General features: G+C 54.6%; 1 protein-coding gene across 3 annotated transcripts in view; it reads left to right on the top strand.

Moving 5' to 3' along the window:
• Positions 1-12,653, top strand: part of DNAH2 (dynein axonemal heavy chain 2) — an 87,907-nt gene that overhangs the window by 48,386 nt on the left and 26,868 nt on the right. For all 3 annotated transcript variants that reach the window (XR_013376620.1, XM_077892768.1, XM_077892767.1), the window contains 19 exons: positions 704-922; positions 1,182-1,299; positions 1,527-1,663; positions 2,134-2,271; positions 2,358-2,516; positions 4,965-5,117; positions 5,544-5,635; positions 5,896-6,094; positions 6,229-6,453; positions 7,243-7,347; positions 8,517-8,705; positions 8,865-8,950; positions 9,032-9,162; positions 9,258-9,407; positions 9,693-9,860; positions 10,075-10,235; positions 10,542-10,681; positions 12,019-12,151; positions 12,255-12,394. Coding sequence is in view for 2 of the 3 variants with exons in the window: in XM_077892768.1 (XP_077748894.1) it covers positions 704-922; positions 1,182-1,299; positions 1,527-1,663; positions 2,134-2,271; positions 2,358-2,516; positions 4,965-5,117; positions 5,544-5,635; positions 5,896-6,094; positions 6,229-6,453; positions 7,243-7,347; positions 8,517-8,705; positions 8,865-8,950; positions 9,032-9,162; positions 9,258-9,407; positions 9,693-9,860; positions 10,075-10,235; positions 10,542-10,681; positions 12,019-12,151; positions 12,255-12,394 (2,843 nt within the window). In the remaining variant the exon portion in view is untranslated. The remainder of the gene's footprint in view (positions 1-703; positions 923-1,181; positions 1,300-1,526; positions 1,664-2,133; positions 2,272-2,357; positions 2,517-4,964; positions 5,118-5,543; positions 5,636-5,895; positions 6,095-6,228; positions 6,454-7,242; positions 7,348-8,516; positions 8,706-8,864; positions 8,951-9,031; positions 9,163-9,257; positions 9,408-9,692; positions 9,861-10,074; positions 10,236-10,541; positions 10,682-12,018; positions 12,152-12,254; positions 12,395-12,653) is intronic.

The following is a 12,653-nucleotide window of genomic DNA, read 5'->3' as shown; positions in this document are numbered from 1 at the left end:
CATCCACAGTCCGGGCCTCCTTATCCACGAAACCATGTAGACCTACTCCAACACCGCACTCTTGCTGCGGCCCCCACGCTCCTGACTCAGCGGGTCTCTGACTCTATGGAGCCCCCAGAGCCTTCCTACTTTCTCTGCACCCATCCGCCCCTCCTGCCTCTACATTTCTACCCTCCTCAGGGGTGTGGAGAGGTTGCCAGAGCAGGAGCCGTGTCAGAACAGTAGGACCGAAGGGGTGGGAGGGAAGACGATTCTCCAAAGTACAGGAATTATCTTCTCTGGTGGATCAATGGTTTAGATACCCTGGATGATCCTTTCACTCGAAACCACTAACGTACTGGTTAGAATATATCCTTGTAAATGTGTCACTAAGCTGGCAAGAAACAAGAAAGATTCTGGGGTGGGAGGGGGTGAAAGCAGGGAGATGACACAACACCCTGACAAGGAATGCGCCCTCATCACTCCCATTTAGTGGAGGAGGACACTGAGGCCCAGAGCAGACCCTTTGGGGTCTCTGCCCTTCAGTGAGCTGGCTTGCTCCTGAGTGTGTGGTGGCTGGAGCTCAGGGGCCCTGGAGCCGTTTCTAACAGCCCGAAAGTGACACCCCCCACCCTGGATGGCGGCGATGGGCAGGGGGTGGTTTGAGAGTCGTTCTTGGCCCCTGGCTTTCTCTTCCATGTCTGTGTATCTTCACTTCTCTCAGCTGCGGGAGACCATCGAGCAGGAGATCCATGACATGGGCCTGCAGAGCACACTGTTCACCCTCACCAAGGTCATCCAGCTGTATGAGACCAAGAACTCCCGCCATTCCACCATGATTGTGGGCTGCACGGGCAGTGGCAAGACCACCTCGTGGCGTGTCCTCCAATCCTCCCTGTCCAACTTGTGCCGCGCCGGAGAGCCCAACTTCAACATCGTCAGGGTACTGAGCTGGGACAGTGAAGCGCCTGGAGGAGGCCAGCTGGGTGGGCAGACCGTGGTGGCGGGGTGGGGGTATTGGGGGTGCGGGGACCAGGGGCGCAGTGTGGTCCAGGAGGGCAGGGCTGGGAGCCAGGAGGGGTTTCTGGGACAGATGGGAGACCCAAGGGCAAATGGAGATGGTGGGGGTGGAAGTAGACGGAGACCTTGGCCTTGGTGTCTGCCAGCCGCTCAACGCACACCCCACCCCCTTGTCCCTTTAGGAGTTCCCTCTGAACCCAAAGGCGCTGTCCCTAGGGGAGTTGTATGGGGAATATGACCTCAACACTAACGAGTGGACAGATGGCGTCCTGTCCAGCGTCATGCGGACAGCATGCGCAGGTGCCCAGAGGGCCATGGGGTGGGCAGGCAGGTGCCTGAGTCTTGGGGGCGAGTGGGGGGATGGTCTGGGGCTAGGAAGTCCACATTTGGGGGGAAGATGCCTGGGGAGTGCTGAGGTACCAGGAGGCACGTGCTCACATCCCTGAGGAGATGAATGTGTGGGATGTGGAGGGGGAGGTATCTGGGGAAAGTAGGTCTGGCTTCCTGACCATCTTCCTCCTGCCAAGATGAGAAGCCGGATGAGAAGTGGATCCTTTTCGACGGCCCCGTGGACACGCTGTGGATCGAGAGCATGAACTCGGTCATGGACGACAACAAAGTCCTCACCCTCATCAATGGGGAGCGCATCGCGATGCCTGAGCAGGTGCGGACCCAGCAGGGCTGGTAGTGGGGCAGGGGCACCCCCAGAGAGAAAGGTTCTGGGGGTGGGGTGAAGAGAACACCTGGATTCAGAGAGACCTGTGGCTGAGGGAGAGTATCCCAGCGGCTGTGAGGACAACTGTTAGAAGAGAAGCCTGTGTACCAGGAAGCCCTGTGCACAGTGATGCAGACCCCAAGGACCTGCGGGGACACCACCTTCCCTTGTTTGCCTGGGGTTCTGGATTCTTGGGCTGCATCCATCCACTTGGTGCAGCCAGAGAGTGGTCTTGCGTAAGCTTGACCTTGAAAGAGCCCTAAATTCTTTTTAAAAAGCCAGTCGTTTGTAAACCTTCCTTCTTTATTCATCCTGCCACACCTGGCACTTGGATAGAGACATTTTGGGACCTCTGGGTGTTTCTCTCACTGGGGGTCGAGTGGTGGGAAAGATGAAGCTCTGACAAAATATCTCCATAGGTGTCTCTTGTGTTTGAAGTGGAGAACTTGGCCATGGCCTCTCCTGCCACCGTTTCCCGCTGCGGGATGGTCTACACTGACTACACCGACCTGGGCTGGAAGCCATATGTGCAGTCCTGGCTGGATAAGAGGCCAAAGGTCTGAAGGGAGCTGTGGGAGGGAGAGGAGCCCATGTGGCCCGAGGCGCGAAGAGCGATTGCAGAACCCTTCTTGTTTGCCTGCAGACTGAGGTGGAGCCCCTGCAGCGCATGTTTGAGAAGTTCATCAACAAGATGCTGGCCTTCAAGAAAGACAATTGCACTGAGCTGGTGCCCCTACCGGAATACAGCGGGATTGTCTCCCTCTGCAAGCTATACTCAGCCCTGGCCACACCGGAGAATGGGGTGAGCGGGGTTGGAGCAGAGCCAGGGCAGGAAGGGCTCATGATCTCATGGGAACAACCTCTGGACATGGTGTGTCTCAGCCTCAGTTTGAATAGACTTGAGTGGAACAGGGACCTCCAGAGGGTGACCTCACCCATGGTGGCACAGTGCAGGGTGTGCGTGTGCATGTGCGTGCCGGTCGTGGAGGGCCAGACTCAGGACTCGGACTTGCTTATTACGTACACAGTGAAATCTCACTATGATCTCTGACCATTATTTTGGGAGGGTAGTTCATTTGGTTCTTCATTTCTCCATCCTTTCAAAAAATATATATTAAATTTTGGAATAGGGGAGGCCTTGGGATGCTGTTTCAGCTGGACGGAGCCCCCAGCCTCCTCTGACAAGGGGGTTTCCGAAATTTTCAGGCTGACTGATATTTAGGAAAAATGTTGTTCAGTTTAGGATTGTGGGGTGAGGACCAAAACTGGATATTTTTCTGAGATTAAATCACTGCCTAGAAACGGTTCCTCTTGTTTATAAGGACAGTGCCAGGTAACCAGGCTGTTAATATGAAGTTAGAGGACAACAGTATGTGCCGTTCCTGGTACAGTTAATCTAAATTGAAACTCTCTAGATGAACTAGGAAGGCAAGGGACAGAACAAGGCCCGTGGTAGAGTGATGGTGGCACAGGGGTACTGGGGAGGGCAGGCCAGAGTGGGGTCGGGAGGGGAGAGGGGGTGAGGTGAGCTGTGTGCTGAGCTAAGCTAGAAGAGCCGACTAAGGACCCCACATCAAATGTGATGGACAGTAAAGTTTCCTATGGTTTCCCACCTACGTCTCGTGATTGAGGGTTATTCTGGGCCCCAATCCAATATTCTGGATTGGACAACAACTTGTGTGTCATGTTATCTGTAGTTCTAGGTATGTGAGTTCAGAACCCATCCTCAAGAGCTCCCTACTCATGCCTGTGGCAGGTTGCAGATGCCACCGTCCCCGAGACAGCCTTGTGTGTTCCACACCCCCTGTGTCAGCAGCACCTGCCACCTGCCCTTGGGGTGGGTGTTGAGAGCAGGAGTCTACACACGCTATTTCTGGGGGTGCCCCCGGCTGGCTGGGTCTGTGGAGTGTGTGACTCTTGATCTCAAGGTCATAAGTTCAAATCCTACGTTGGGCGTGCAGCTTACTTAAAAATAAACAAACATGCTGTTTCTGCCGCGAACGTGGTCCATTTTAAATTAAAATTTTCATTTTTTTAGATTCATTTTGCATTACACAAGTGATAGTTGAATCTAATTTCCTTTATAAAAGTTAAAAATTTTCATATAAAAAAGCTCAAGTCTGGTTGGGTCACCCTCCCCTCCCAATCCTGGCCTGCCCCCTGCCACCTCCCCTGCTCTACACAAGTAACCACTGCAGTGTGTTTGTAGTATTGTTACAGAACTATTTATTTATTTATTTTTTATGATAGTCACACACAGAGAGAGAGAGAGAGAGAGGCAGAGACATAGGCAGAGGGAGAGGCAGGCTCCATGCACCGGGAGCCCGACGTGGGATTGGATCCCGGGTCTCCAGGATCGCGGCCTGGGCCAAAGGCAAGCGCTAAACCGCTGCGCCACCCAGGGATCCCTGTTACAGAACTTTTATGTACATATTTATGTGCAAGTCAATAGGTGGCCCAAGCCCTATCATGGCCCCAAATACCATGATATGGTATTTGAAAACCATATCATGTTACATAGCGCGTTTGCAAAATGCTTACTAAGCGGCAATGTGGTTTTGAGTTCTGCGTTGCTCCGTGTAGATTGATTTCATTGCTCATAACCACTGTATACTATTCCACCACAGAACACGGCATTTTATTTTTCCATCCCTCTACTGGTGGACGTGTAGGTTATCTCCAATTTTTTGCACTTACAAAGAAGACACCGCAGATGCCCCTGGACCTATCTCCTTGAGCGCCTTTGGCGCTTCTTTAGGGTAGATATGGTGTGGTGACATCTCTGCTGTGTCTTTTTTTTTTTTTTAAGATTTTATTTACTTATTTATTTGAGAGAGAGAGAGTGAGAGCGGGAGAGAGAGCATGAGCAGGGGAAGGGGCAGAGGGAGGGGGAGAATGTCAAGCAGACTCCCTGCTCAGTGCAGAGCCTGATGCAGGGCTCAATCTCACGACCCCGAGATCATGACCCAAGATGAAACCAAGAGGACACTCAGCTGACTGCACCCTGACACCGTGTCTTTACAGAACAGCAGAGAGGAGACTTGGGGTGACTGCTGAGCTATGAGAAGTTTCAGGCTTACCTCAGTGTTTTAAATCCAGGTCATCCACAACAACGTGGTTTTACAAGCAGAGCAGGAAGGGAGAACTCCACGCCCTTGCAGTGATCTGTCAGGATAGACAACCCCACCCTCCCGCACCCTCATCTCTTACAGAAAGAGGAGGCTACTTCCCCTTCCCTCCTCCCATCCAGGTGAACCCAGCCGATGGTGAAAACTACATCTCCATGGTGGAGCTGACCTTTGTATTCAGCATGATCTGGTCAGTGTGCGCCTCCGTGGATGAGGAGGGACGCAAGAAGATCGACAGTTACCTCCGGGAGATTGAGGGCTCCTTTCCCAATAAGGTCAGGACGCTTGGGCCCAGCTCTCCTAGCATCCTATTTTTTTCATTGTTGTTAAGATTTTATTTATTTATTTGACACACACACACACAGACAGTACAAGCAGGGGGGAGGGAAAAAGGGAGAGGGAGAGGGAGGAGCAGGCTTCCCACTGAGCAGGTCGAGCCCAGGGATGCAGGGCTTGACCCCAGGATCCTGGGGACCACAACCCGAGATAAAGGCCGATGCCCAACGGACTGAGCCACCCAGGCCCCAGGCGCCCCCTCGGTGTCCTATTTTTTCAGAACTCTGCAGTACCCCTGAAACCACGCTCTGCCGGGGTTTCAGCCTGCCAACGCTGCTTTCTCACCCAGTGGGCCGTGGGCACCCCTGCCGGGCTGCAGAGAACTAATGAAGGCCATGGTAGCCTCACACACATTCCCTCCTCAGGACACGGTGTACGAATACTTTGTGGATCCCAAGATGCGGAACTGGACATCCTTTGAGGGCAAGCTTCCTAAGAGTTGGCGCTACCCTCCCAAGTGAGAGCAGGCCCCAGGTGGGCCGGCCTTGGGGCTATGGTTGGTGGGAGATGTGGCCAGAAGCAAAAGGGAGCTATAGGAGGGAGGGGGGCTCCCGGATGGGGGGCAGCAGGGTCTAGAGGGCGAGGACAGGGTTCTTAAGGAGGGAAGGAGGACGCCTGCTCTGCGGGGGTCAGGGTTGGTGACGGGTGAGGCAAAGGAGAGCGGGAGCAGGAAAGGAGTGGCCCGGGCCCTTGGACAGTGCTCACCTTCCTCTCCAGCTCCCCCTTCTATAAGATCATGGTGCCTACTGTTGACACTGTTCGCTACAACTATCTGGTGAGCACCTTGGTGGCCAACCAGAACCCCATCCTGCTGGTGGGCCCCGTGGGAACGGGAAAGACATCCATCGCCCAGAGTGTTCTGCAGTCCTTGCCCTCCATCCAGTGGTCGGTGCTCACGGTCAACATGTCTGCGCAGGTGTGCAGCCGGGGACCCTGGCTCTGCCTGCCTTTGGCCCTCCCTTGGGGTCCCGGGCCTGGCCACACTGCTTCTGAACCCTGTCTTTCTCCTGTGAGACCCCAGCCCTCCTCCTGTTCCCCCCCTTCCACCAGACCACATCCAATAATGTGCAGAGCATCATTGAGAGCAGGGTAGAGAAGCGAACCAAGGGTGTCTACGTGCCATTTGGGGGAAAAAGCATGATCACCTTTATGGATGACCTGAACATGCCAGCCAAGGACACCTTTGGGTCTCAGCCACCCCTTGAACTGATTCGCCTCTGGATCGACTATGGCTTCTGGTATGATCGTTCCAAGCAGACCATCAAGTACATCAGAGTAAGCCTCCCAAGACTTTGCTCTTCAGGCCTCTGTTCCCTGCCATGGCAGGGTCAGTTCCCATGCCCGGGGACCCCCCGAAAGAATCCTGTAACCTGGGTTCCTCTCCACCCAGACATTGTCCGTCCCTATTATCGACTCTCCTTGGGGACTCTGCCCTGTGCTTTGGGACCTCACGATCTTCTGCTCTCCCTTCTGCTCCTTCCGTGAGCTCACATGCCAACCTTGCTGCCGCCCCCAACAGCCCAAGTGCCTGGGGTCCCCATTCCCCCATGTTTCCAGCATCTCCCTCCAGCCAAGCTCTGCTCCCCCGAGATTCTGAGCATCTTGTTTGACTCCTTCTCCCAAATCCATGGGCAGCAACCCTTCCATCCTCACTGCTGGGGCCCGTCCATCTGGCACTTGGGGCCAGAAACTCTCCTAACACTTAGCATATTCTTCTGTTTCTGAGAAAGAACACACACACGTTCCACATGCGCGTGCACACACACACACACAGAGAAAAGGAGAAAAAGGTGAAGGCTAGAAAATATTCTTTAACTTTACCTGTATTTTCTGTTTTTGGTACATGGATCATAGTGAATGACAAAGAAATATGATGCTTTGAGAATTCTAAAGGAAATGACCCCGATCCCTTCCTTCCCTCACCTTCCCTGCACCCTTCTGTCCCAGCCCTTCTTCCCCTCTACACATCCTCACTCCCTTTACTCCCCTCCTCCGGCTCCTCTGACACCCTCCTTATTCCCTCCCCTGTCTCTTCCCACCCAACTGACCATCTCTGCTCCCCAGGACATGTTCCTGATGGCCGCCATGGGTCCCCCTGGGGGCGGACGCACTGTCATCTCTCCGAGGCTGCAGAGTCGCTTCAACATCATCAACATGACCTTCCCCACAGTGAGGGGGCAGTGGGGGCCATGGGGGAATGCGGGTACTGTAAGAGGCAAAATCACCCGTGTCCCAGAGAACAAGGGGGCAGATCCAGGGGGGCCGGGAGACCCCTGAGTAGACGTGTGTATGGGTTGTGGGGGGAAGGCTGCTACTGTGGGAGCCCTAGCTTCTCCTGAGCCATGAAAGCTACAGGAAGCAAGCTTTAGCTGCAGTCTCTGGAATGTGAAGCCTGAGGGTCCCAGTGGCCCCTGTGGGCAGATAGCTCAGGGGGCCCAAGTAGACAAAGGAAGATAAATCCTACAGCTGGGGGCAGCCCTGGTGGCACAGCGGTTTAGCGCCGCCTCCCCGCCTCCAGCCCAGGGCGTGATCCTGGAGACCCGGGAATGAGTCCCACGTCGGGCTCCCGGTGCATGGAGCCTGCTTCTCCCTCTGCCTGTGTCTCTGTGCCCCTCTCTCTCTCTGTCTCTATGAATAAATAAATAAAAAATCTTAAAAAAAAAAAAAAAAGATCCTACAGCTGGCAGCCCAGAACAGCGCCAGGATTTGGGGAGGTGAGCAAGGCTCCCAGGGGTGCCCCCCCAAAGCCTCGGGAATCAAGATAAATTACATTTTAATGCAACATGAAAGCAGCTGATGCCAAAAATTCATGGTGAACAAGCACCACGATTTTACACACATGAGCTTGGCGTCGAGAGTTGCTGGCAATACTAGAGCCCAAGGCAAAAGGAAGCAACAATCCTGAGCCCTCTGCATATAATATATTGGGATTTGTCCGTTGTGGATATCCTGCATTGATTGTGATTTTTATTTTTTTTAATTTTATGTTTTTAAACTTTTTTTAAAAAGATTTTATTTATTTATTCATGAGAGACACACACACAGAGAGAGGCAGAGACACAGGCAGAGGGAGAAGCAGGCTCCATGCAGGGAGCCCGATGTGGGACTCCATCCCAGGTCTCCAGGATCACGTCCCAGGCTGAAGGCGGTGCTAAACCGCTGAGCCCCCCGGGCAGCCCTGATTGTGATTTTTAAATCTTGCACACAAACATTATTTCTCTTGATCCTGTGGGGTTTTCTGGTGCCCCTTTGAGTGGCCCTTCACCCTGGCACTGTGCTCCCCTCATTGGGGTCCCAGCGGCGGCTAGAAGGAGGTGAGTATGGGGGCCTGTTCCTAGGAGTCCCAGATCATCCAGATATTTGGCACCATGATCAATCAGAAGCTTCAGGACTTTGAGGAGGAGGTGAAGCCCATCGGGAACGTGGTGACCGAAGCCACATTGGACGTGTACAACACAGTGGTGCAGCGCTTCCTGCCCACGCCCGCCAAGATCCACTACCTCTTTAACCTCCGTGACATCTCCAAGGTGACACTCTGGCCTCTCACCCTGCCTCAATGGAGGCCTTCCCTCCCCTCATAGGGAGGGTTCTAGGCTCAGTACCCCCCCTAGATCAGCCTGCCCCTTCCCCCTAGAGCCTTAGAGGGCCTCTACATCGCCCACCCACTGGCCACGCCCCTTCCCCAGGTGTTCCAGGGCATGCTCAGAGCCAACAAGGACTTTCACGACACCAAGTCTAGCATCACAAGACTTTGGATCCATGAGTGTTTCAGGTGCAATGCCTGTGCCCCGCCCCCTGCCCCTGCCCGCTGCCCTTCTGTGTCCCCAGGTCTCAGCCCATTCCCTCCCTGCAGAGTCTTCTCTGACCGGCTGGTGGATGCAACAGACATGGAGGCCTTCATGGCCATCATCAGCGACAAGCTGGGCTCCTTCTTTGACCTCACCTTTCATAATCTTTGTCCCAGCAGGCGTTCCCCTATCTTCGGTGAGCTGGTGCCCTGGGGGCAGAGCTGGGGCCATGGTGGAGGGGAGGGGTGAAGGCTGGGATTTGAGATCTGAGCCCCACTTCCCTCGGCCCAGGGGACTTCATGCGGGAGCCCAAGGTGTACGAGGACCTGACGGACCTGGGGGTACTGAAGGCAGCCATGGAGACGGCGCTCAAGGAGTACAACCTGTCCCCTGCTGTGGTGCCAATGCAACTGGTACTCTTCCGTGAGGCCATAGAGCACAGTGAGCCACCGCGCCTGCGTCCCCATCCCGGAATTCCAATGGCCAGCTGTGCCCCTGCAAGGCTAGGGACTTGCCTTCCCTTCTGGCCCAACAGCTTTTGCTTGAGGGTGGTGCCTTACAGACGGGGTGGCTGCTCCAAGTGGCGTGGCTGTCTAGGCACCAGGCCCCCCCCCCACACCCCTGGGTCCCTCGACTTCAGTTGCAGGCATCCCTGTCTCTAGCTTAAGGCCTGGGGGTCCCAGGAGGTGGCCCGGCCACCTCACTGCACTTGTCTCGACTCCCCAGTCACGCGGATCGTGCGAGTCATTGGACAGCCTCGCGGCAACATGCTCCTGGTGGGCATTGGGGGCAGTGGGCGCCAGAGCCTGGCCCGCTTGGCCTCTTCCATCTGCGAGTACATCACCTTCCAGATCGAGGTCACCAAGCATTACCGAAAGCAGGAGTTCCGAGAAGGTACAGCTGGGCTCCTGAGCTGGGGGGGGTGGGGGTGATGGGGGGGTGTTTGGGGGCAGGAGCGAGGTCAGCTGCCTGACTTCCTGTGGTGACCTGAACAGGGAGGGGGGAGGCCCAGAGTGACAGGCAGTTAGACTACCAGGTGCTGGCTGGGGGTGGAGGGCAACTTTGAAGTCAGCCTATCCCCCCTTCTTCCTTCCCACCTCTGACCCAGATATCAAGCGTCTGTACCGCCAGGCGGGAGTGGAGCTCAAGGCCACATCCTTCCTTTTCGTGGACACCCAGATCGCAGACGAGTCCTTCTTGGAGGACATTAACAACATCCTGAGCTCCGGTGAGGTCCCCAACCTCTACAAGACTGATGAATTCGAAGAGGTACCAGCCCTTCCATACCCTCCAGCCGCTTCCAGCCTCACTCCTGAGGAAGGAGCTGCCACCCTCTTCCGTCCCCCCACGTCCCTCCCTCCCCCTCCATCTTCCCCCACATCCCTCCTTCCCCCTCCATCCCTCCCACGTCCCTCCTGCCCCCTCTATCCCCCCATCAAGTCCCTTCCCTGGGGCAGGGGGGCTATTCTGAAGGTGCTCCCCTGCCCCCCCCTGCCGTCCCCCCTACCCTGGTTCCCAGGGCTCTGCCACTGGAAGTGGCGCAGCCCTTCGAGTGCGCATGTGGCTTTGGTGCAGATCCAGATGCTTATCGCAGAGCAGGCCAAGGCCGACCAGGTGTCCCAGTCCTCGGACAGCCTCTTCACCTACCTCATTGAGCGTGTGCGGAACAATCTGCACATCGTGCTCTGCCTCAGCCCTGTGGGCGACCCCTTCAGGTGACTCTGGTGACAGCCTCTCCCTCCCCCTGTCCTGGCCCCCCACTCTTCTGGGGGGGTGGCCCTGCCTTCCACGAGTGAGTCTCCCACATGATCCGGGCTCTCCCGCCCTGGATGGCCTGGCTCCTCTCCCCAGACCTCCCCTTTTTTCCAGAGCTCCTGCTGCTTACAGAGGAGGTGTCCACTCCCTTTTCCAATGACTAGATTACCTTGTTGCTGCTGTTTTGTGTTTTGTTTTTAAAATTTTAATTGTGATTTTACAAAAACAAAAGAACATAAAATTTACCATCCGTAACCATTTTGCAAGCATATAGCTCAGTGTTGTTAAGCATATTCACATCATTGTGCAACAGATTTCTATTTCTAGAACTTTCTCATCTTGCAAAATTGAAACTCTATATCCATTGAATAATTCCTCATTTCCTCCACGCCACCCCCCACCCCAACCCCCGGCCCCTGGCAACCACCAGCCCCTTTCTGTTTCTTCAAGTGACTAGATAGCTCATGTAAGTGGAATCATATAGTAGTTGTCTTTGCATCTGGCTTAGCTCACTCAGCATTGTGTCTTCAAGGTTCTTCCTTGTTGTAGCATGCCGCAAAGCCTCAAAATTTCCTGTTGTAAGACTGAATAATAGTCCATTATATGTATGTACCATGTTCTGTTGATCCATTTTTGGTGTGACTCAATTTTTAAGGGCAGCAGAAAGGAGGAGGGAAACAGAATTGTAGGGAGAGGCAATTTGGGATCCCATGTTGTGTTTTTATGTTTGTGGTACGTGGTGTATTTATTGCACACTGGGTGCTGCACTATTTTATATGTGTCACCTCATTGAATCCAGTAACAACCCAGGTTAGTATTCCTCTTATTCCCATTTTATTTTATTTTTAAAAAGATTTTATTTATTTATTCTTTAGAGAGAGAGAGCAAAAGAGCAAGCAAGTGTGGGGGTGGAGAGGCAGAGGGAGAGAATCTCAAGCAGACTCCATGCTTAGCGCAGAGCCCAAAGCAGGGCTCAGTCCCACGACCCAAGATTGTGACCTGAGCTGAACTCAAGAGTCAAATGCTCAGTTGACTGAGCCCCCCTAGCTCCTCCTGTTACTCCCATTTTAGAGATGAGGAAACTGATGTTCGAAGGGTTAGCGCACCTGCCCAAGATCCCCAGCTAGAGCCAGAACCTGTTCCTAAATCCCACATTGAGCTAGCTCTGAGGGGAACGGGATCAGGACACAGGGATGGGACCCTGAGGCTCCTGAAAAGTGGATGGACCTGTGAGGAGGCCAAGAGAGGAGGCTGCCTCCCCAGAGGGGCTTAACTGCCTCTCAAAACCCCTCCCCAGGAACTGGATCCGCCAGTATCCAGCCTTGGTGAACTGCACAACCATCAACTGGTTCTCAGAGTGGCCCCGCGAGGCCCTACTGGAGGTGGCTGAGAAGTACCTTGTGGGAGTGGACCTGGGGACGCAGGAGAATGTGAGCCCTCCCCACCTTGCACCCAGCCTTGGCCCCCCTCCCACATCCGGTTTCCATTGGCCTTCACTCCTTGTCCATCCCCCATCCTTTCCTCGGGCCTCAGATCCATAAGAAGGTGGCCAAGATCTTCGTCACCATGCACTGGTCAGTGGCACAGTACTCTCAAAAGATGCTGCTGGAGCTTCGGAGACACAACTACGTCACACCCACCAACTACCTAGAGCTCGTATCTGGATACAAGAAGTAGGAAGGGGAGTGGAGGACAGGGAGGCCCAGGGAACTTGCTGGAATGATGGGATGGGAAATATCTGGAGCCAGCCCAGGGGGTGGGGGACCCAGGGGCTCGAGGACCCAGGCACCCAGGTGGAGAGGCCCAGATATGGGTGTCTCATTCCACCAGGGGAGTTAATGAGAGCCAGGGTGCCGCCTAGGCCCATGGCCTTCTCTAGGGCCCTCAGGCCAGCACTCCTCTCTACACCCTCTCTGCTCTGTCCTCATTCTC

The sequence above is a fragment of the Canis aureus genome, chromosome 3 (genome assembly GCF_053574225.1).
Source record: "Canis aureus isolate CA01 chromosome 3, VMU_Caureus_v.1.0, whole genome shotgun sequence".
Taxonomy (NCBI): Eukaryota; Metazoa; Chordata; class Mammalia; order Carnivora; family Canidae; genus Canis; species Canis aureus.
Note: the sequence above shows the minus strand (reverse complement) of the source record. Positions and strands in the feature narration are given on the sequence as shown.